This window comes from Dama dama, chromosome 19, assembly GCF_033118175.1.
Source record: "Dama dama isolate Ldn47 chromosome 19, ASM3311817v1, whole genome shotgun sequence".
Classification (NCBI taxonomy): Eukaryota; Metazoa; Chordata; class Mammalia; order Artiodactyla; family Cervidae; genus Dama; species Dama dama.
This window is the reverse complement of record NC_083699.1, coordinates 64,630,424-64,653,261: the sequence shown is the minus strand read 5'-3', so window position 1 is coordinate 64,653,261 and position 22,838 is coordinate 64,630,424. Positions and strand designations below refer to the sequence as shown.

Below are 22,838 nucleotides of genomic sequence, written 5' to 3'. Positions count from 1 at the left end.
AAGGACTTTGCTCCTTCAGAGATCTGTTCCTGTCTCCTGCATCATAACTTTTCTCTTCTTCCCTGAACATATCCTTCAGCATGGAAACCTCTGAATAAAAAAAGAAACACATGCGCTGTAACTACTAATTCCTTTCCCTGGCTCCTCCTCTGCAGAGGTGACTGCACTCACCGTCTGCATTCCTCATTAACTGCTGTCTCCAGCTCACTCTTGGAGGCCTTCTGGCCTCTGTTACTACCCCCAAAACTGCTCTTGCCAGGGTCAACAAAGAGTTCTGTGCTTCCAGATCTCAAGCACATGCTACTAACTTAACCTCGAAGAATGCACTATAAAGGGGCTAGAGAGGTGAAAAGACATGGGACAGAGCAAAGAAGGTTGCGGAGCTGCGCCCAACTCTACCAGTGACACCATTAAATGCGAATGGATTATGTAATACACTCAAAGGCAGAGATTGTCAGAGTGGGTTTTTCTTTTTTTTAAGATGCAACTATATTCTGTCTATAGTTTTGATTCAAAGATAAAAATAGTTTGAAAGCAGCAGGATGGGAGAAAATGTATTATGCAAGCAGCAACTGTAAGAAAGCTGGAGAGGCTACGCTAATATTGAGCAAGCTTCACTTTCTTGATCTTAACCTCTCAGAAGCATCATTGACTATTCTCATATAGACACTTTACTTTTTGGCTGTTATAATACCACAGTATTCTGGCTGCTATTACACCTCCAGAATACTAGAAATTACATTTCTAGCTTCTGCTTTCTTGCCTCTTTTGCTAGTCCCTCTTTCTCTACCCAACCTAAATTATTAGAATGCATCAGATTAAATCCGAGGCCCTCTTTTCTGTCTCTCCTCCTTCACTAGGTAATCTCCTGGGGCCATCAAGGTGCTCTGGCTTCTGTGTTTTAATCTGTAGGCTTGGCCTCTGTCCAGATTTCCAGATTCATATATTTAACCGCCTAATTGACATCTTCACTTGGATATCTAGCAGCATCTCAAACTTACCATATTCAAAATAAAACTACTGATTTCCCCCTGCAAAAAAACTACTCCTTAATCTTCCCCATCTAAATAAGTGGTGTTATCACACACCATTTAAGCAAGCCAGAAACTTGGCAGTTATCTGTGATTCCCCCATCTCACTCACGTGCTGTGTCAGTCCGTCAGCGAGTGTCATCAGCTCTATCATTTAAGTTATCTTGAAACTGTCTCTCTCTCCCCAGCTCTGCCATCATCACTGCAGTCTTAGCTCCCGCCACGCTTTGTCCGGGCTTCTGTGGTTGTCTTTTCACCATTAATATACCCATGTCTCCACTCTTACTTCTTTCTCATCCACTCCCCACTGGGCACTGTTTTAAAAGAGTAAATCAGACCACGATGCTCTTCTTTAAGCAGCTGCCCTTAGGATGAAATCCAGATGCCTTCCTGTAAGATTCTGCAGGGTCTGGCCTCTGCCCCTCCCCGTGGTCCTTCAGGCTCGTCCAGCTGACTGCAGCCGCTCTGACCACCTTTCAGCGCAGGAGTGCTCAGACCCGTGTGAGCCTCGGTGTCTCTGCACTTCTTACTGCTTCTCGAGGGCAGAGTGGAGTGAGTGCCAGAAGGCAGATCCACCGGCAGTTAGCGTGTTGGAGGGGTCTGTCCAGAAACCTGTCTGAGTGAAGAGCTGGAAGAAAAGGGAGGCATGGAGTCCCCAGCCCAGCTGGAGACTGGGGATCCTTGGAGAAGAGCTGTAGGGATTTTTGGCTGAGGGTTGCAGGTCAGGGAAGGGGCCTCCAAAGCCCTACAGGCCTTGAGCGTGGGACTCGTGGTTTATAGCAGTAGTTGCTAGGTTGAGCAAGCATGGAAGGAAGTATTAGGACTTCAGTTTAATTTTGTGAATGTTTTGTACAAGTTTTGTACATGTTTTCCAGCATGTACAATCTGTTAATAGCTAGCACATGTATTTAATTTATAAATAAATAAACAGTTTAGCGGGCTGGTCAATAATGAGATCATGTAAATGAAAAGCACTTTTTTTTAAAAAAAAAAATAAGTGCTTTGAATTTGTGAAAATCTCCAAACAAAGAAAAGGCCAGAAGCAGATGACTTCACCGGTTCTACCAAATATTTGAAGAAGAATTGACACCAATCCTCAAACTCTTGCTTTGTATTTCTGTGTTATCAATTGTAACGTTGATTTCTGATTTTATTTATTTGAGTTCTCTCTCTTTTTTACTTGGCAAGTCTAGCTCAAGGTCTATTTGTTTATCTTAAAAAAAAAATAAAACAGCTCTTAGTTTCATGGGTCTTCTCTGTTGTCTTTGAATCTCAGTTTCATTCATTTCTACTCTCATCCTTGCTGTTTCCTTCTACCAACGTCGCTTTTAGTCTGCTCTTCTTTTTCTAGTTCCTTGAGGTATAAAGTTAGGTTGTTTATTTGTAATCTAGCCATTTGTCCTTATGAAGGGCCCTCTTAAAACTGATTTTGCTGCATCCCATAAATTTTGGTATGTTGTATTTCCATTTTCATTTATTTCAGGTATTTTTTATTTCTTCTTTGACCCAATAGTTGTTCAGTGGCATATTGTTTAATCTCCACATGTTTGTACAGTTTTCCTGTAATTGATTTTTAGTTTTATACCATGGTGGTCAGAAAAGATACTTGATACGATTTCACTCTTAAATTTATTAAGACTTGTTTTGTGGCCTAGCATGTGATCTGTCCTGGAGAATGTTCCATGTGCATTTGAGAAGAATGTGTGTTCTGTTGCTTTTGGATGGAATGTATCTGTCAAGTCCATCTGGTCTCATGTGCCATTTAAGATCAATGTTTCCTTATTGATTTTACATCTGGATGATCTAACCATTGATGAAAATGGGATATTAAAGTCCCTTACTATTATTCTATTGCTGTGTATTTCTCTCTTTTCGGTCTGTTGAAATTTACTTTCTATATTTAGGTGTTCCATCCAATGTTGGGTGCCTTCATATTTACAAGTGTCATATCCTCTTGTTGGATTGACCCCTTTATCACTGAGCTAAAGATTCATCAGAAGGTGTTACTGTTCTGACTGCTTGAATTGATCCAGCCAGGGGTTATAGAATATAAGATATGGCCCATTCCCACAAAAAGTTTTCTTTCTATTTGAGTAGATAAGACTAACCCACATAATACAGTTGAAGATCTGACTATAATTAAGTGTCAATTTCTAAGGCAGAGACTGTAAATATATAATGAGTTTGGAGAAGAGACAACATTGAAGGCTGGAATAGTGCAGACACATGAATGGCTTGGGACTTTCATGAAAAGAATATTTCGTGGAAAGCTGAGTTTCCCTTTCATATGAATTGTTCTATTTTTTTCCCCTGATACTTGCCCTCCCAACACATACACTAATTTCATATGCAAATAAACCACTGGGTTAAAAAAAAAAAAAGCCCTTGAAAGAATGTTTTTTCTTTTTTCCCTTCAAGATAAAAAGAAAATAATAAACAAGAGGATGGCATAAAAATATTGGTAGTGAAGCAACTTTCCTTTAGACTTTTAATTTTAAAATAGCTATGGAATTATTAAAATCCCTGACTGAAAGATCTGCTGTTCTTTCTTTGTTGTGATGGATATAGCCCACAGAGTAGCTTTTCCTGAGTACAGATCTCTGTGGAAGCTTTCCTTCTGACTCTTGACTGCCCTGGACTGCCATCACTTTCTTTTCAATGCAGTGATGGATGTGAGGATTAAAAAAATGAGGAAAATGAATTCTTCCTCCTAAGCTACTCTGACATTGTGAAGAATCAGCACAATTTATGGGGAAAGCTGTGACTGAGAAGGTACTCACGTTAGTAGCTAAGAACTCACATTATGTGATTCAACTTGCATACCTTTTAAAACTCAGTATGATTTACCAGACAATTATTAACAATTAAGGTTATATAACCACATCTCAAAATAGCTCTGCAGTATAGGAAGTCAGCAGGCTTTATAATGTGCTAAATAAGGAATTATCATATACACAGTTGAGAAACACTGACAGATTTCACCTCAAAGTGGGCCACTCAAGCACCATTATTATAGATTATGAGTTAAAATTCATTAGTGTCAGTATTTTCGCTGGAATGTAAAGTAGCACATTGCTCACCCTTAAGTTTTTCATTACTGGAGAAAACCAATGAATTTTATTGCAGTTTACATTTGACACAGATATAGATGACGGTTTTATAAATTTACTTTGAATAAATAATTTGGTTGCAGGGAAAGTGTTTCACCAAATGAATGTTGTCATGAAAGTATTATATTCCATTATGGTCCCCTGATTTTATAAATAAAACCCCAGTGTTTTAAAGGCAGGTGTAACCTATTGCTTTGAATGATTTGGAACCTTTAACCTGACCTGGAAAACTTCATTTTACAGGAACTGGGAATCTGTTTTCTTTACATGTAGTTGTTTTGAACACTGGGAGTACAAAGAAGAAGGAATCGTCTGAAAACATCTGATCAGAGGGTGCTTTGAGTAGTCACAGGATTATTTCTTAGATAAAACTATTATGGGGATCATTGCTTCAAAACTTTCAAAAATGATTTTGCCTACTTATCAGTTTTGGCTCTGCCGGGTCTTTCGTGGCTGCATAACTTTCCCTAGCTGCGGCGAGCAGGGCCACTCTCTAGTTGGGGTGGTGGCTCCTCACTGCCGTGACTTCTCCTGCTGCAGGCTCACGGGCACGCTGGCTTTAGTAGCAGCGGCTCGTGGGCTCAGTGGTTGTGGCTCCCGGGCTCCGGCGCGCAGACTCAGCAGTCGTGGCTCCAGGGCTCCAGTGCGCAGGCTCAGTGGTTGGGGCTCGCGGACTCCAGCGCGCAGACTCAGCAGTTGTGGCTCCCGGGCTCCAGCGCGCAGGCTCAGTGGTTGGGGTTCGTGGACTCCACTGCGCAGGCTCGGCAGTCGTGGCTCCCGGGCTCCGGCGTGCAGGCTCAGGAGTCGTGCTGCACGGGCTTAGTTGCTCTGCAGCCTGTGGGATCTTCCCGGATCAGGAATCGAACCCGTGTCTCCTGCGTTGGCAGGCAGATTCTTTACCACTGAGCCACCAGGGAAGCCCAACAGTTTTTATATCTGAATAGTTACACATGAGTTAAATAGTGTCGCTAAATTGATGGGATTTAAAATTAACAGGTGACTTTTAAGAAATGGCTTATTTCTTTGTTCTTTCTCGACAAGGACAATACAGCCTTCTGAAGCTTTTTTTTTTTTTTTTTTTTTTGAGAGGGTATTTTGACAGGTTCTGGAGATATCGTGTGCATTACATCCATTTGGTCCTGCTGGAAAGTTCTATGGTAGCATTAAGTAGTGGCTTCAGTTAAACAAGGCCCAGAGAGAATGCTGTGCACCCTGTTTTTTTCTGGGATGGGGCTAACAGTCCACAAATCCTAGGGGATTAGAGTATTGCAGTGACACATTTATGATAGTGTTTCTTTTTATTCTTCTTTCATGAAGAAGTTCTTTCAGCCTGAAAAGTATTTATTCAGTTCAGTTCAGTCGCTCAGTTGTGTCCGACTCTCTGCGACCCCATGGAGTGGAGCACACCATGCCTCCCTGTCCATCATCAACTACAGGAGTCCACCCAAACCCATGTCCATCGAGTCGGTGATGCCATCCAACCATCTCATCCTCTGTCGTCTGCTTCTCCTCCTGCCTTCAATCTTTCTCAGCATCAGGGTCTTTTCAAATGAGTCAGCTCTTCGCATCAGGTGGCCAAAGTACTGGAGTTTCAGCTTCAACATCAGTCCTTCCAGTGAACACCCAGGAGTGATCTCCTTTAGGATGGACTGGTTGGATCTCCTTGCAGTCCAACAGGGTGTAATATAGAGTATATAAAAATTCAGGGAGTCTTTAGAGAACTTTCCCAGTATGACCTCATTTTATCATTATAACAACCCTATGAATCAAAGACTGTAAATAGCACATTGGGGTGTAGGCATTTTTGAATTCCTATTTTACAGGTGGGAAAACTGAGGGATGGAGAAGGTGCAATGCCAGCTCACATCTTGTGACCCATCGTATTTCCATGAGTAATTCCTAAACTAGAAAGTCTATAGACTGCTGGATTATTTTGTTCTACCTTGGAATAAAGACCATTTCACAGCTATAAATAAGAGCTCTTTTGTGACTGATTGACTTTGCTGTTTTTATTAGCAAAATTCCATAAGTTGTATCCATAAATGATGTCGTTTTCTCTTTCCTGTCTCTTAGTCTGTCATTTCCCTTTTGGATAACCTTAAAATTACCTTTGCCAGGCTCCTCTGTCCATGGGATTCTCCAAGCAAGAATACTGGAGTGGGTTGCCATTTCCTTCTCCAGAGGATCTTCCCGACCCAGGGATCAAACCCAGGTCTCCCGCATTGCAGGCAGACACTTTAACCTCTGAGCCACCAGGGGAAGTCAAAATTACCTTTACAATCCTGTAAAACTCTTATCCTTTGCCTTTAACATTTAAGGTTGACATTCTTTCTTAGGAAATTATAAGTCTTTTTCTTCTAAAATTTATGTTAATGAAGCCAAGATTCTAAACTTATTAGAAGAAGTGAGATGGGTTTGCAAATTGCTTTCAGAATCCAGTCAGTTTCAGCCTCTGAAACTCACCTATGACTCCTTACAGACCTACATTTTTGTTAGGGACACCTTCATCTGAGGAATTAGAGGGAAATTTAGGGACTACCGCCCTTTAAAAGAGAATCACTTTTCTCATCAGAGTATTCATTGTATGTAGCACATTTGCAAACAGGATCTAGTAGACAACCTGTGGTTAGATGTGAGTGGATCACCTGTAATCCATTTGAACTGTAGTTCTTAGCTCCATTCCTCTGTATTTCACTTTCTCTTTTACTCTGGCCACCTTAAACTTTTCTCTTTGTATTTATTTTTCAGCAATTGACTCCAGTAAGATAAGTCTAGGAGTGTGTGAATGTATGATCGTGCTTGAGCTTCTTGGATCTAATTTTGGAAAATTCTAGGACATTATTTCTTCTTATGCTGTGTTCTCTCTCTTATCCTGCTGGGACTCAATTTTCACATATGTTCTGAAACAGCTCTGGGATGCGTTTTACATTTTTTACTTTTAAAATCTCTTTGTGTTTTATTTTGGATAATTCTGTTGACACCTTTTCAAATTCACTGACTCTTTTCTTGGCTGTGTTTAGTCTGCTTATAAACCTATCAAAGGAATTCACCAGCTCTGATACTTAGAGTTTTAAAATAACATTTCCATTGAACTGTTTTTTTATAATTTCCGTCTTTCTGCTGAAATAGCCCATTTTCATGAATAGCTCCTGAATATTGTCTACCCCCATTCTTCTGTATATTAATAACAGTTGTTTTAAAGTCCCTGTCTGAAAGGTCTAGGTCACCTCTGAGTCTGACTGTTCGTTGCTTTGTCTCTTCACAGTGGATTTTTTCCTTACCGTGTGTGTGTGTCTGTGTGCTATAATTTTTACTGAATGTTAAACATCATGTTTAATGGAGACCGAGGTAAATAATATTTGCTCAGAAATGAACGTGCCTCTTCTTCTTGTAGGTCCTTATTGTTTGGGGAAGTTGAGTCACTCTAGTCAATAACTGATCTGGGCTTGTGTTTTAAGTTGCCGTTGTTACCTTGAGTGCCCCACTGGCTTCAAAGCCCTCCACCTGTGGGCCACGCCACCATGGGCACTGGCGTCCTGGGGGGTCGTGAGAGGTTCCTGCTCTGCCATCAGCTTTCAGCGGCAGACGCCTGTGTCAGAAAGAGGTCTCTTTCCAGTGTCGCCCCTCCCCCAAGGTACACCGCTTACCACGTGGGGCTTGGCTTCTGTCAGACTCAAAAGGACTTTCAGTCCCCCCGATCTAGTTTCAGTCTTAGGCAGCCCTGTGCACCTGGGGCTCAGGGCCGGGACCTTGTGGGCATCCCATCCTGCTGCCCGAGTCAGCCAGGCTCCGCTGCACCGTGGTGCCTTCCCCCTTCCGCTGGTGGAAGCAGAGTTCTGCTTTATTGCTGCAGGCTTCTGAATCCAAGGGGCTTCTGCCCTTCGCCGAGCGGCCCAGGGGGAGAGCGGGCCTGCCGAAGTTTCCACTGGCTTCAGGCTCTTGCTTCTGGATGGGAGCGGGGCTGGAGGTGTAGTTGAGCTCCGTGGTGACCCCTTCTCCTGCTGCATTCCTGGGCCCTGGGGAGGGTCTCCCTCCCGCTCTGCCCCCGTCTTCCTCGGGAGCAGCCCATGAGGCTCCCTGGGCATGCCATCTCCCCCTGTGTCTGGGGCTCCCAGTTACCCAAGCTGATGCCGGGAGCAGCGCACACTTGGCCTTTAGGGTTTCCTTACTGTCCTAAGTGATTTCTCGGACGCGCTTCCGTGACGGCCCCCTTCCTCCCCTGCTCTGCAAACTGTGAAATGACAGTGTCTGTGTTTTTCCTGTCCTCGGAGGGGCTTCTGCTCCTTGGCATTCAGACCCCTTGTGACCACAGCTCTCTGATGGGTATAAGAAAGGTGGTGACTGTGTTGACAGTCTGGTTTGTTTCTTGCCGAGTGGGAGCAATGTTCCCTTTCAGCTTTCTGCCTCGGAAGCCGCCATCAGAGCTGGACCCGCCTGCCGTGGGGACTCTCTGGACGCCCACCGGCTCCCAAGCCGTCAGTAGGTCAGTGGGGGTGCATCCTCGGGCTGAGCAGCTTTCTGTTGCTCACATCGAAGGGCCCCTCCTTGTGAGCGGGAGGCAGCAGTTGACCGTACCTCGCTTTCCTTCAGGTCATTTTATTCTTTGTCGGTTCATCTGACGCAGTGAAATGACCTTCGGAGTGACTGGTTTTGCTCCAGATCTTTTCTTTTTTTCCCCTTTTTGCTCATCTTGGAGAGCACATGAAAGTTTTAAAGATGTATGAGGAAACCTTGCAAGGTAACCCTGATGTGCCCAGCATGATGTATTCCTTCAACTCAGAGCTATTGTTATTGAGCTGCAGAAAGGTCAGGCCTTGCTGTGCCTGCTTATGGGGCTGCAAGTTGCTTCTGGGGTGTTTTGTTTTCTTAAAGATAGATGTTTCTTTAACTCAGTGTTTCTAAACTCTCTGTAATTCCCAGACTCCCTTCAATAAACATAAAGATCTCATACTCTTCTCTAATGTTACTTATAAATCAGATTAAATAACTGAACTCACACAAACCAGAAGAATAAACGGCTGCTCCATCCTCACGCTCCAACCCCTGTTCTGTTAGTACCCCACCCCCACACAAGAACCACCGCTCCTTCTGCCAGTGTGTGAATCTGGATGTTGATTCATTGTTTTCTCCTGCTGTTTACTGAGAGATGCCCTGATAGCTCAGCTGGTAAAGAATCCGCCTGTGATGCAGGAGACCTGGGTTCAATTCCTGGGTCGGGAAGATCTGCTGGCGAAGGGATAGGCTACCCACTGCAGGATTCTTGGGCTTCCCTGGTGGGTCAGCTGGTAAAGAATCTGCCTGTAATGCTGGAGACCTGGGTTCCATCCCTGGGTTGGGAAGATCCCCTGAAGAAGGGAAAGATTACCCACTCCAGTCTTCTGGCCTGGAGAATTCCATGGACTGTATAGTCCACGGGGTCGCAAAGAGTTGGACACGACTGAGTGACCTTCCCTCTCTCTCACAATCAAACAGAAAATGAAAATATATCAGCTAGAAATACAGGAGGGAGACCTTCCTGGTGGTCCAGTGGTTGAGAACCTCCCTTGCGATGCAGGGGACGAATGTTCGATCCTGGGCTGGGGAACTGGAATCCCACGTGCTGCGGAGCAGCTGGGCCTGCACACGGGTCTGGGCGGGAGCCCACAGGCTGCAGCTGCTGACGCCCAGGTGCTGTGGAGCTCACGGACCACCGCTGAGCCCCGCCGCAACTGGGGGGTCTGCGCTCTGCAGTGAAAGATCCTCTCTGATGCAAAGAAGACCCCACAGGCCACCGCTGAGCCCTGCCATGACTGGGGGGCAGGGGTCCCTGCTCTGCAGCGAAAGATCCTGCCCGATGCAAGGAAGACCTCATGTGCCACAGCTGAGACCCAACACACCCAAATACATCAGTAATTTTGAAAGGAAAAAAAGAAGGACATGCAAGAGGAATGCAGTGGGACTCGGGAGGCCTGTCCCTCCCAACCCGACAGCAGCTCCTGGTTCTTGAGGCCAGAGTGTGGCTCCTTGGGTGGGTGTCCCCTTCCCCAGGAGGCGCCTCGGTGCTCTTGTTGGAACCGAGCCCCTTGGGGCTGGCCAGAGAGTGAGGCCCATGTGTCTGTCTCTTCATTCCAAGATGAGAGTGTATGACGCTGCCCACACCAGTTACGGACTGCGCCCTCTGAAATACCCACTTAGTGCTCAGTTTAGAGGCGAAGAGGTAGTGACAGGCTTCTGTTACATAAAGTAGGCAGTCTTGTTAGAAGTAGGTATGTTTTTCCACTGGGCTCTGTGTAGCCACTTCCCTTTATAATGTTAAATATAAGTTCTCTAAAGGTTTTCATTCCTCCTGAGTTTGCTGCGGTATGGAAGAGCTTGCCTATTGCCTCCTTCTATCCCACTGCTTTCACAAAATTACTCCTGGTCCTGAAGTGTTATTCTCGGTATGTGTGGGTTAAATGTATAAATGAATCTTTCAGCTTCTGTCCCACTCAGAATCTGTGATCCTTTATCAAGATTTGAGAATTTCAGGGTTGGCGCAGAGGCGGGTTCTTTCAATAGCTGGTCATCGTCTACACGAGACCTCACTTTTGTGTTCCTTCTCTTGGAGTGAAGACGTGCTGATGGAGTGGCAGAAATGCACCAGTGGACCAACTTTATTTACAGGCTGTGGTTGTCACCTCTCAGAAGCTCAGGTGACACATTCTTACAACATTCAGAGCCAGTTCTGAAACGTCACTTGTACTATTTTAAAAAGTATTTGCAGGCATCTCCATCTCAGCAGAAAAGTATGTCTTTTTACTCTGGTGTTAGGAGATTTAGTGCACATAAGTTGTTTGCGTTTAGTCTTCCTTTAGCTAAGAAACTGTAGGTGTAGCACATAGAGTTTCATCACTTTTTAATTTTAAGTTTGAGCTCACTAACATTCGGAGGCAACATAGAAAATAGATTCCGATTCTGCTGCAGACGAGCCCCTTAGCTGAGGCACATGATCTCTGCTAAAAGTGAAAGCCAGCGGAAATAAGTACGAGCGGGACCAAGATTCTGGGACAATAGAGGCAAGGAAGACAATAGCGAAGATCAGAGAGACTACAAGCTGCTTCTTAGAAAAGATAAACAAAATTGATAAACCTTCAGGCAGACTCATCACGAAAAACAACGGAAAGCATTCAAATCAATGACACTGGAAATGAAAAAAGGAGGTTACAACTGACACTGCAGAAATACACAGGATCATGAGAGACGACTACAAGCAGCTATAGGCCAGTAAAATGGATGAGCTGGAAGAAGTGGGTTCGTTCTTAGAAAGGTACAGTCTCCGGAGCAGGAAGAAACAGAAGATGTGAACAGACCAATCACGAGCACTGGCATGGAGAACGCCCGACAAACAGGAGATTCTGGGGCAGACTCAGGCAGGTGGCGGCCTGGGTCTCCTCTGAGAAGCCCAGTCCCCCTCCGTCTGCACGCTGTTCCTTTCTCGGGGCTCCTGGGGGCCGGCTTGCCCTCACGTCCTGCCGCCACTTCCAGCCAGGGATCCAGCTCCTGCCAGCTCCCCAGTCAGTCTCTAGGCACGCACGCTTCTCCTTTGATGCTTTCTCATAGCTATATCTGCCAGTGGGGAGGGAGAGATAACCCTGTGCATTCAGGCCTCCATGGGCTGTAGAGAGAATAGGGTGGTTCTTGGCGACAGCCGATGGAGGGGAAGGAGGGAGGCACGGTCTCAGGTTAGGGGAGTCCCTCCTGTCTCTGCCTTAGCCTGGACTGGGGGGGCCATCGTGTGCGTGTGCCAGGGTCAGAGCCCTGAACTCACTCAGCAAAGCCTGTGAGGAGCAGGGTCGTGTTTCTGCTGCCACGAGGATGCGGCTGAAGCCGCTGCTTGTCCTGCGGATGTGGGCGTGCAAGCACGCGTGAACGTTACTAACCTGCTTTGAAATTTGGCTTTTCCCTCTGAATAGCAAAGAGGTGTCTGGGTTCCAAATATGTTGTTGTAATAAATTAGAAAGTGGTGGTCCAATATTAAATGATATGTTGAGAATGACAGAATAAAAGATTACAATGTTGAGAAAATGCTGTAGACATATTTCAGTGAATGAGTGGATTAGCACCTCCATTTATCTTTGTGATTCCTTTTTACTAGTGGCAGCTTTGAGAAATAATTTATAAAAATTATAAAGTTACTTAATTAGCATGTTGTCCTTATGAAAGTTGAAAGCATGTTGCAGGTAAAGACAACCCTCATTCTGAAACTCATACATTTGTTTCATGTCCTTATGCATGGCTGCTTATAAACTTAATTTCATGCCAACTTGCTTAAATAGATAGAATATAATCTAAATTTAAGGGATTGGAACAGCTATAGTGCAGCGTGCCTTATGGATACAATTATTGCAGTTTTAATGTCTTCTGCACTTTATTGTTCTGAGGATACAACTGTAAAAAAATACTCTGCCTTCCGGCTTTTCTATTTTGTCTTGGCATTCAGATCACAAAAGCCTCTCTGGTTCATTTTGAAACTTTGAGGGAAACGATACCTGTGTGATTTAAAGTTTAAGTTTAACTACCTTCTGCAAATTGCTTTTGGAAGTATAGGTAGTTGAAAAGTAAAAGTGGTTTTAAATTTCAGACTTAACGAATAGCTTAATCAGTTTTTAAAATGTAGAGGTTTTATTCAAAATAGATTCTCTCCAGAGCAGGAAAGTTAGAATGCCTTTGTATAATATTTTGCATGCTCTTTACTTTATTGCCATGAAAGTCATATAATCCCAACCTTGCTCTCTGTTTCTTATTTATGAATATAATGACTTACTGAAAATTGATCACTAATTTCACATACCTCCTGAGAGGCAGTATCAGGTTTTAGGTTTAAACTGTGAAAGATGTGGTGAGGCCATTTGAGCATTTTTTTTTTTTTAAATAAAATAATAAAGACATCTGTACAGGGTAAGAGCTTAAATACACAGATAGATGTGATGATCAGCTCTGGACACCCATTACATCATGCAGGAAAGTTGAGGAATGATACAAACTGCCGTAGATGTAGGTGCTGCCTGAAGTTCTCACTTGGTAGTATTAACGGTCTGCTAATATTAGGAGACTTGTTCTAAATACTCATCTGGCACTTGGGAGCAGGCTTTAATAAATCAAACTCCAGAATTTTGGAAGCGCCGCCACCCGAACTCTGTCCTCCCACCCAGACTTAATATAATGGCAGAAGTAAAACCATATCTATTTGAAGTATTTAGGAGCGTGACTAATCTAATATGAGACTCTGAAGAGCCAGGAATTGCTGCTGGAACTCCAGGGTCTACTCATGTAACACATAATTTAATGGCTCATACCGAGTTTTCCAGATGCAGTCCAGACAGCTCAGTGAGTCCACGTGGTTAGGGAGTGGTTTTAAACTTTACTGTACATTCCCGTTTCCTAGAGTGATGCCTAAAATGTAAATGCCTGGGCATCAGCCCTTGGAGAGCTGGTTCCATGGGAATTCTGAGGCAAGTGGTCTCGTGAGAGCCTTTTGAGAAGCCTGGTTAGGAGAGGGGCATCCAGCTGGGTCTGCTGAGCGGCAGTGTGACCCGTGTGTGACGTAGGCCTGCACGGGCCTTAATGCCCTCTACGACCTTCTTAAACTCAGGTTCTGAACACCAAGTCCTGCTTGGTCATTTTCCCCCTGATCCCTGCAAACCATGTGGCCAATTCTGTATGCAAGCTTTTATTGTGCATTGCTTTTAAATCATGCCTCTTGACATTTACGGATTGCAATTATTCAATAATGATTTTTTTACCTGTCTGTATTAGGCTGTAAACACAGAGGCCACTTCTAAGCTTCAGAAGTGAATGAGCACCATGCATTACGGGACATACAATAGCAAATCCTAAGAGTATGAGTCTTCTCCCAAGGAAATTACATTTCTATTGCTAGTCTGGAACACAGAAGCCTACCTTTGTGTACTTCTAATCCGCTGTGGCTTTTTCTCTCCTAGGATGGTACAAAACAGAAACGAGAGCGGAAAAAGACCGTCTCCTTCAGCAGCATGCCCACAGAGAAGAAGATCAGCAGTGCAAGTGACTGCATTAACTCCATGGTGGAGGGGTCCGAGCTCAAAAAGGTCCGCTCCAACTCTAGAATTTACCACAGGTATTTCTTGCTGGACGCCGACATGCAGAGCCTGAGGTGGGAACCATCCAAGAAGGATTCCGAGAAAGCCAAGATTGATATTAAGTCCATCAAGGAAGTGAGGACAGGGAAAAATACAGACATATTCCGCAGCAATGGCGTTTCCGACCAGATATCCGAAGACTGTGCGTTTTCCGTCATCTATGGAGAGAATTATGAGTCACTCGATTTGGTTGCCAACTCTGCAGACGTTGCAAACATCTGGGTCACGGGACTGCGGTACCTAATTTCTTATGGAAAACATACCCTTGACATGTTAGAAAGTAGCCAGGACAACATGAGGACTTCCTGGGTTTCACAGATGTTCAGTGAAACTGATGTAGATAGCCTGGGACATATAACTCTGTGCAGTGCCGTGCAGTGTATCAGGAATCTCAATCCTGGCTTAAAAACAAGCAAAATCGAGCTGAAGTTCAAAGAACTGCATAAATCCAAGGACAAAACTGGTACTGATGTCACAAAGGAGGAGTTTGTTGAGGTTTTCCATGAGCTTTGTACTAGACCTGAAATTTATTTCCTTTTAGTTCAGTTCTCAAGCAATAAAGAATTCCTTGATACCAAGGACCTGATGATGTTTCTGGAGGCAGAGCAGGGCGTGGCGCACATAAACGAGGAGATAAGCCTTGAGATTATCCACAAATACGAGCCATCCAGAGAGGGTCAGGAGAAGGGCTGGCTTTCCATAGACGGGTTCACTAACTACCTTATGTCACCCGACTGTTACATATTTGACCCAGAGCATAAGAAGGTCTGTCAGGACATGAAGCAGCCTCTGTCTCATTACTTTATAAATTCATCTCACAACACATACTTGATCGAGGATCAGTTCCGAGGCCCCTCTGATATCACAGGGTACATCCGAGCTCTTAAAATGGGTTGCCGGAGCGTGGAATTGGATGTCTGGGACGGGCCGGATAATGAGCCTGTGATTTACACGGGCCACACCATGACCTCTCAGATCGTCTTCCGCAGCGTCATCGACATCATCAACAAGTATGCCTTCTTCGCTTCCGAGTACCCGCTCATCCTGTGTTTGGAAAATCACTGTTCCATCAAACAGCAGAAGGTCATGGTGCAGCACATGAAGAAGATTTTAGGAGACAAGCTGTACACAACATCACCCAACGTCGAGGAATCTTACCTGCCATCCCCAGACGTCCTGAAAGGGAAGATCCTCGTCAAAGCAAAGAAGCTGTCCTCCAGCTGCTCCGGGGTCGAGGGTGATGTCACCGACGAGGACGAGGGGGCGGAGATGTCCCAGAGGGTGGGCAAGGAGAACTCGGAGCCGCCCAACCACGTGCCTGCCAAGCGCTTCCAGCTCTGCAAAGAGCTGTCAGAGCTGGTGAGCATCTGCAAGTCCGTGCAGTTCAAGGAGTTCCAGGTGTCCTTCCAGGCTCAGAAGTACTGGGAGGTCTGCTCCTTCAACGAAGTGCTGGCCAGCAAGTATGCCAATGAGAACCCGGGGGACTTTGTCAATTACAACAAGCGCTTTCTGGCCCGGGTCTTCCCCAGTCCGATGAGGATTGACTCCAGCAACATGAACCCACAGGATTTTTGGAAGTGCGGCTGTCAGATTGTGGCCATGAACTTCCAGACGCCGGGGCTGATGATGGACCTGAACGTGGGCTGGTTCCGGCAGAATGGGAACTGCGGCTACGTGCTGCGGCCGGCCATCATGAGGGAGGAGGTCTCCTTCTTCAGCGCCAACACCAAGGACTCGGTGCCGGGGGTCTCCCCACAGCTGCTCCACATCAAGGTCATCAGCGGGCAGAACTTCCCCAAGCCCAAAGGCTCGGGCGCCAAGGGCGACGTGGTGGACCCGTACGTGTACGTGGAGATCCACGGCATCCCGGCTGACTGCGCGGAGCAGAGGACAAGGACCGTGCACCAGAACGGGGACGCGCCCATCTTCGACGAGAGCTTCGAGTTCCAGGTCAACCTGCCCGAGCTGGCCATGGTGCGCTTCGTGGTCTTGGACGATGACTACATCGGCGACGAGTTCATCGGCCAGTACACCATCCCCTTCGAGTGCCTGCAGACGGGCTACCGCCACGTGCCACTGCAGTCGCTGACCGGGGAGATCTTGGCGCACGCCTCCCTGTTCGTGCACGTGGCCATCACCAACCGGAGAGGGGGCGGCAAGCCTCACAAGAGGGGCCTTTCAGTGCGGAAGGGGAAGAAGTCCAGGGAGTACGCGTCCCTGAGGACGCTGTGGATCAAAACTGTGGACGAGGTCTTCAAAAACGCCCAGCCCCCGATCCGGGACGCCACGGACCTCAGGGAGAACATGCAGGTAGGCCGGGCTCAGCCTCCATGGAGGCTCAGGAGGCTGTTAGAGGGTTTCAGCGAACAGCTGTGTATCTGACCTCAAGTACTTTGTGAATTCCAGTTACTTGTAAGAATGCTCACCCACTGATGTCATTTTGTTTTCCCCCATCATGGTAAATTTCCAAAAGGGCAGTTGGCCCTTCAACACGTTGATGACAGTTGGGAATGAGCCTGCCTTGTTGCTGAGTCCATAAAAGGCCCTGGTCCCTGGTAGACCCTAAGCAACGGTGCCCATCTTTTCTAAAAGCGTAGGTGGGAATCTCTCCTGTTGCTGGGTATTCCTGAGCTGGAGCACTCGGACAGATGTCAAAATGAAAGGACACGCCCCCATCCTTTCTTGTGGGGCGGTCCTGCTGCAGGAATGGCAAGTCTGTAAACAGCCAGTGTCTGTCTGAGTGTTGAGCCTGCTCTTGACTCAAGCCCAGGAATCTAATTGTTTCAGTAAGAGACACATGACGCCTGTATTTATTAGACATCTAAGATAGTGACCACCTCTGGACTGCATAGCGACTAAAAGCAGTCAGTCAGGATTGTGTATGTAGTTAAGTATCGTCCACGTGTCTAGCAGGATACGGGGGCTGCCAGCGATGCAGAACAAGTCATGAGGGCTGCCACACACACACACACACACACACACACACACACACATACATACCAGCCCCAGCACACAGACACACACACACCAGCCCCAGCACACAGACACACACACACAGAGACACACACACACACACACCAGCCCAGCCTGTCCCAGTGTATGTCCATCCCAAAGATACGTGTGTATAAAGACATACATGTATATGTTTATAACTATTATGAGCAGAATGCCAGCAGCAAGTAAAACAAAAAGACCTACCCGCAGCAGAGAAATGTTATCATTTGTCTCAAAGCAAAAGCATAACAGAAATACAGAGGGTGTCTCCCTGTCTCTGAGGCTGCCATGGTCGTGGACCTCGGCTCCGAGCAGGCTGCAGCCACACCCGCGTGTGCGTGAAGCTGCGTGTGTCTGCACTGTGAGTGCGGTGTACAGTCGGCACTGCGCCTGGGCCACGGAGCCTGGGTGAGCAGGACCCCGCAGGTGCCTGTGGTTGGGGGGTGGGCACTGGGAAGGGGCTGCGGGCAGGGAGTGGGAGACGAAACGACCAGGACAACAGCAGGTGGAGAAGAAGTTAGGGGGCTCTGAGGGCCCCGCAGTGCCCGCAGGAAGGACTGTCACGACCGTCAGCATCCAGGATGCTCAGCTTGATGACCGTATTTAAAGTAGCATTGATCAAACATTTCCATTTCAAATCGATGTGCTGCTCATCTCCGAGGACTGGGGCATTTGAGCGCAGAAGGCACAGGTCTGGGCGCCTCTACCCCTGCCCTCTGGGTGCCATCCTCAACCCAGGTTGGGACCCAGGCGCGCCTGGATCTCCCGTGTTTCGGTTAGAATGTGCCTGTTAACGGCAGCGCAGGATCGAGAGTGTCGACCTTGTCCTGAACCGACTTCAGGTACCAGCCTGATCCCTTCGCCTGCTGGCTGCATGACCCCAGATGGACAGGAGAGGCCACAGCCGAGGCTCGGTCCCCTCGGGCCCAGGGTGGTGGTGGAGGGTCAGACGGGGCCACGTGAACATGCATGCCTCCGAGCGGCACTCAGACGCCCGCTCACGGCCTTCTACAGTGCGGAAGGGCTTCCTTTCATGGGTATTTCCATGGCCCATCGCTAGTGATTAGAAATAAAGAAGGCAGGAGGAGGAGCAGTGGGACCCCTGGAGACGGGGCGATGGGCAGGGCAGGCCGTGGTCCCCGGGTCTCCCGCCTGAAACTGCAGCTTCCCCGAAGTCCCTCTAGCTTTGGAACCAGCGGGTGTGAACAGGTGAGAGGGACTCGGGTTCCTGCCTGCCAGATGTTCCTCTCCTTTTTGGATGGCTGGCCTACTTGATACTTAGTTGAAGCCTGATTCCATTTTTTTCCTCATCTTTTAGAAAGCAGAAGCCATTGTTTTGTTTATTTGCTTGTAATTGCATATCAACATTTGCACTGCTGTGAACTTTGATCTGAAAAGCAGCTTTGCCCTTCAAAAGAATTTAACTTGTTTGCCTTTTCTGCCCTTTGGATAAATTGGTGTTACAAATGCCTATGTCTGCGTTTACTTTGGAAAATAGCCCTTTTTCCCCAGGATAAAATAATCATTAACCACGTCTGCTGTAACACTAACTCGTAACTGCCGAGCCAGGCAGGCCCAGGATAACCAGGTGTGTCGAGGACAGCATCCCTGGGAAACTCAGCCCCTGGTGAATTACAGCGCGCCTTCTTTCTTCCCACTGAGCAGAACGCAGTGGTGTCCTTCAAGGAGCTGTGTGGCCTCTCCTCCGTGGCCAACCTCATGCAGTGCATGCTGGCGGTGTCTCCCCGCTTCCTGGGACCTGATAACACGCCCCTGGTGGTCCTGAACCTCAGCGAGCAGTACCCCACCATGGAGCTGCAGGGGATCGTGCCCGAGGTGCTGAAGAAGATCGTGACGACTTATGACATGGTGAGTGGCTCTTCCCACTTTCAGGGTGCCCCGGGGGAGAGGGGCGTCTTGGGCCAGTACCCCTGATGTGCTCAGGAGTTCTGGCTAAGGACTTACCTTTACCTGTGCTGGAAGCCTGACTCTCCCAACCTTGCTGTGTTTGAAAGACTTCAGTGTTTCGTTGTTGCTGTTTTAGAAAGGATTCAGACACATGCCTCCATTGGATCAAATAGTAGTCAGCTTTTCAGGAATACATCTGAATTGCTTTCTAAAACATACACGATTTTCGACACACGTAGAGTAAGGACTTTTTAAAAATCTTTCCCTACAGCCAGCCATTGATTCACCCATATTTTGTTTTCATTTTTCAAACTGGCACAGGTGAGAAAGTTAACTTTTTTTCTAAAATGCCTTTTAAATGCCCTCAGAGGCAGGTGTTGCCCTCCCCACTGACGGCAGCCCCCCGCAGTGCCCATGATTGGTAATCAGCTAGCGTCAGTGAGGAATCCTCAGGACACCTAGAATGCTGCATTTTTGCACTTGAGGTCTGTCTTGCATTTTCTTAATCGCATCCCGCTCTCGCAGTCCTTTTCGATTGATTGTAACTCTGAGGGAGGCGTGGGCGGGTGAGCACCGCCCCTTGGAGCTCAGTGTAGCTGCAGCTATCTGAACCCCTGCCTGCGCCAGCAGTGAGGGTTGAGGGTGGGGTGGGACACTCCCCTCCCAGATGGGCGAGGCTGCCACTTGTGCTCAGAGGTCACAGGCCTCACCCACCCCACCTCCACCCTCGAAGTGGGCGTTCAGACCACAAGACCGGAGGCTGCTTCTGCTGTAGGCTGCTGTGGTCTGAGACGGATCGGGAGAGGCTGCATGAAGTTTAACAGAAATGTTTGCTTGCTGTTCCATAAGTGGATCAGAAAGCAGCAACTCACAGGACTTGATACAATTTGAAGAAAAGACAAAAAGGCTTTCGATCAGCATTTCCCCACACCGTGTGCTGAGGAGCCTTGGTTTCTTAGGATGTTAATGTGTCCCCAGGGAGAAAGGATTCCGTGTTGAAATAATTTAGGGAAATACTGGTTTGAGTGAAATCAATCAGATGTCCTCTCTGCAGGACTCCGTGAGGCCCTTTGTTTGCTGGCAGTGGCCTTCCAAAGGCTGATGGGCGTAGCGTGCCCTGTTTCAGGCATTGAGTTGGCCATGGGGTACTATTTCCTAAAGCAAAAGTTTGGGAAGTATTTTTGTTTTTGATCTTCTTCACTTGACCTTATTCACTGAAGTCTTTGGGTGAATAAGCTTTGGAAGTGCAAATCAGAACAATGCAATATTTTTTTTTCCTTTCCCCAGTTTTGTTGAGAAATAATTGACTCTCCTATGTAAGTGTAAGGTGTGCTGCCTGATGGTTTGATTCGCACATGTTGTGAAATGATTACAGTGGGCTCAGCGAACATCCCTCTCCTCAAATAGATACAATTTTTAAAATAAAGAAGGGAAAAAAAACTTTTCTTGTCATGAGAGCTCTTAGTTTTCTCTCTTGACAAGTTTCTTGAGTATCAGTCATCTTGTACATTTCATTCCCAGGATGTCTTTGTCTTGTAACTGGAAACGTCTGCCCTTTGACTGTTCTCCTCCGATTCTCAGTTCTCCACTTCTGGTAACCACAAGCCCCATCTCTTTTTCCATCAGTTTGTTTTTGTTTCTGTTTTACTTTCCACATATAAGAGAGATCATACAGCATTTGTCTTTCTCTGACTTATTTACACGTAGCATAATACCTTCAAGGTTCATCTGTGTTGTAGCAAATGGTAGGATTGCTTCATTTTTTTATGACTTATATATATATATATAATACATGTGTATGCATATATATGTATGTCTCACAGCTCCTTTATCTATTGATAGACACTTAGGTTGTATCCATGTCTTGGCTGTTGTAAATAATGCTGCTGTGAACATGGGGTGCAGATATCTTTTTGAGTTAGTACTTTCATTTCCTTTGGATATGTTCCAAGAAGTGGGATTGCTGGATCCTATGGTAGTTCTATTTTTCATGCTTTGAGGATCTTCCTTGCCTTTTTCCCTAGGAAACTGTACCAATTTACATTCCCACCAATAATAAGAATGCAGTGTTTTAAACAGCTCATCAGTTCATTAGCTTAAGAAAAAAAGTGGCGTTTGAGGCCGAAGCTCGCTATTTCCTGCTTTTTCCAGCTTAGAGTTCATGGTGACGTCAGATAAATAAGGACCGAACAGTGGACACTGCAGGTACGCTGCGGGGAGTGGCAGTCACCCCCAGACAGGAGGCTGGTAGGGCAGAAGTGTCTGTAGACTTCAGGGGGTCGGGGGTGGGGATGCTCTGTGCTGGGTGCTGGAGCGGCCACAGGCATGAACATATGTGGCCCCTGTCCTCAGGGAGCCGTCCTGGCTGCTAGGATGGCAGCTGGAGAGAAAAGCATAAGAAGCTCATGCTGAGATTCCTTTGAGGGGAAAAGGGAAAGATAGGAAAAATGGAGAAGTCTAAAGAAGCCTTCCATGCCGCGACTCAGGCTGCCTGGTTAGTTTTATGAGAAGCCCAAAGAAGTCGCTGATATCTGTAAATGCTTTTAAAACTTAAGCCACAAGTAGAATTGTTAGCTGCCTTGCAGATCTGTGTCGTTGACCAGCATCTAAGAGGACTTACCCGCTCGGGTGTCTCACGGGCCACACGGGACCGTTTCTTCCTGGTAACCTTTTTAACAGGACCTTCCTGAGAGTGGGCTGCGATGCCCCAGGGAGGCGAGAGCTGAGCCAGGGTTGGTACCAGGACCTGGTCCAGGCTGAGTGCAGAGCAGGAGGGATCCTGGTGAGGTTGACATAGCACCCACCACGGTACTTGGAACAGGAGTTGCTCAGTGCCCCTTGCTTCCCCACCCCACCCTCTCCCTGGGCTGGTGGATGAATACACGTATTATGTAATTCTAATTTGCTGGTGACTTTATAATTGTGTTGTTGCAGAAATGATAAGACAATTAGCTTGCTTGAATTTTTAAAGTTGTGCAATTAGTCTTACATAATGTTTAAATATCTGGGCTGTGTTATACCCCTAGTTTTAGTGATTTGTTCTATTTTTAATTCCACCTGGTAAACTAAGCCATAAAGTATCTAAATTAAATTAAAATTTTTATAATTTGCATTTAAAAATTGTCACATTGTTATAGCAACAGTATAGCTCTTATAATATTTTATAGTCCATTTATTGGTGACTTAATTACTTCTCACCTTGTGACAGTTAATTTATTAAAGCTACCTAAAGAACAGATGAAATATCCATGGGAAATGTAGTAAGGTCTTGGATAGCCTCTATTTTTGTAATGTTATATTGAGCTTAACCCAAAATTAGCCTTGGAAATAAGATCTTATTTCATTTTGCTGACTTCCCATTTATAGTCTGAGGACTCCAAATAAGATCTTATTTCCTTCTGTTGACTTCCCCTTTATAGTCTGAAGACTCCAAGTGCAGGTGTAGTTGGAGAAATGCTCCCTGCCCCTGCTGAGTCCTGCATTACTGTGTGTCTACGCCCTGGAGGTGCCCCCAGTGAGGATGGGCTGGTGGTATCACCTGGGGCTGCTTGAATATGTACTTAAGCTCTCAAGATGGTGATCACTTTGCTGTGTGTAAACTCTCATGAATGAACTAGGGTGACTGAAACGTGCCCATCTGTGAAAAAGGAGAGGCAGGG

At 46.3% G+C, this 22,838-nt stretch overlaps 1 protein-coding gene across 1 annotated transcript in view; it reads left to right on the top strand.

Moving 5' to 3' along the window:
* PLCL2 (phospholipase C like 2) overlaps positions 1–22,838 on the top strand; it is a 212,141-nt gene that overhangs the window by 104,154 nt on the left and 85,149 nt on the right. The window contains exons 2-3 of the mRNA XM_061167252.1: positions 14,101–16,587; positions 18,937–19,140. Of these exons, the coding sequence (XP_061023235.1) occupies positions 14,152–16,587; positions 18,937–19,140 (2,640 nt within the window). The 5' untranslated portion in view covers positions 14,101–14,151. The remainder of the gene's footprint in view (positions 1–14,100; positions 16,588–18,936; positions 19,141–22,838) is intronic.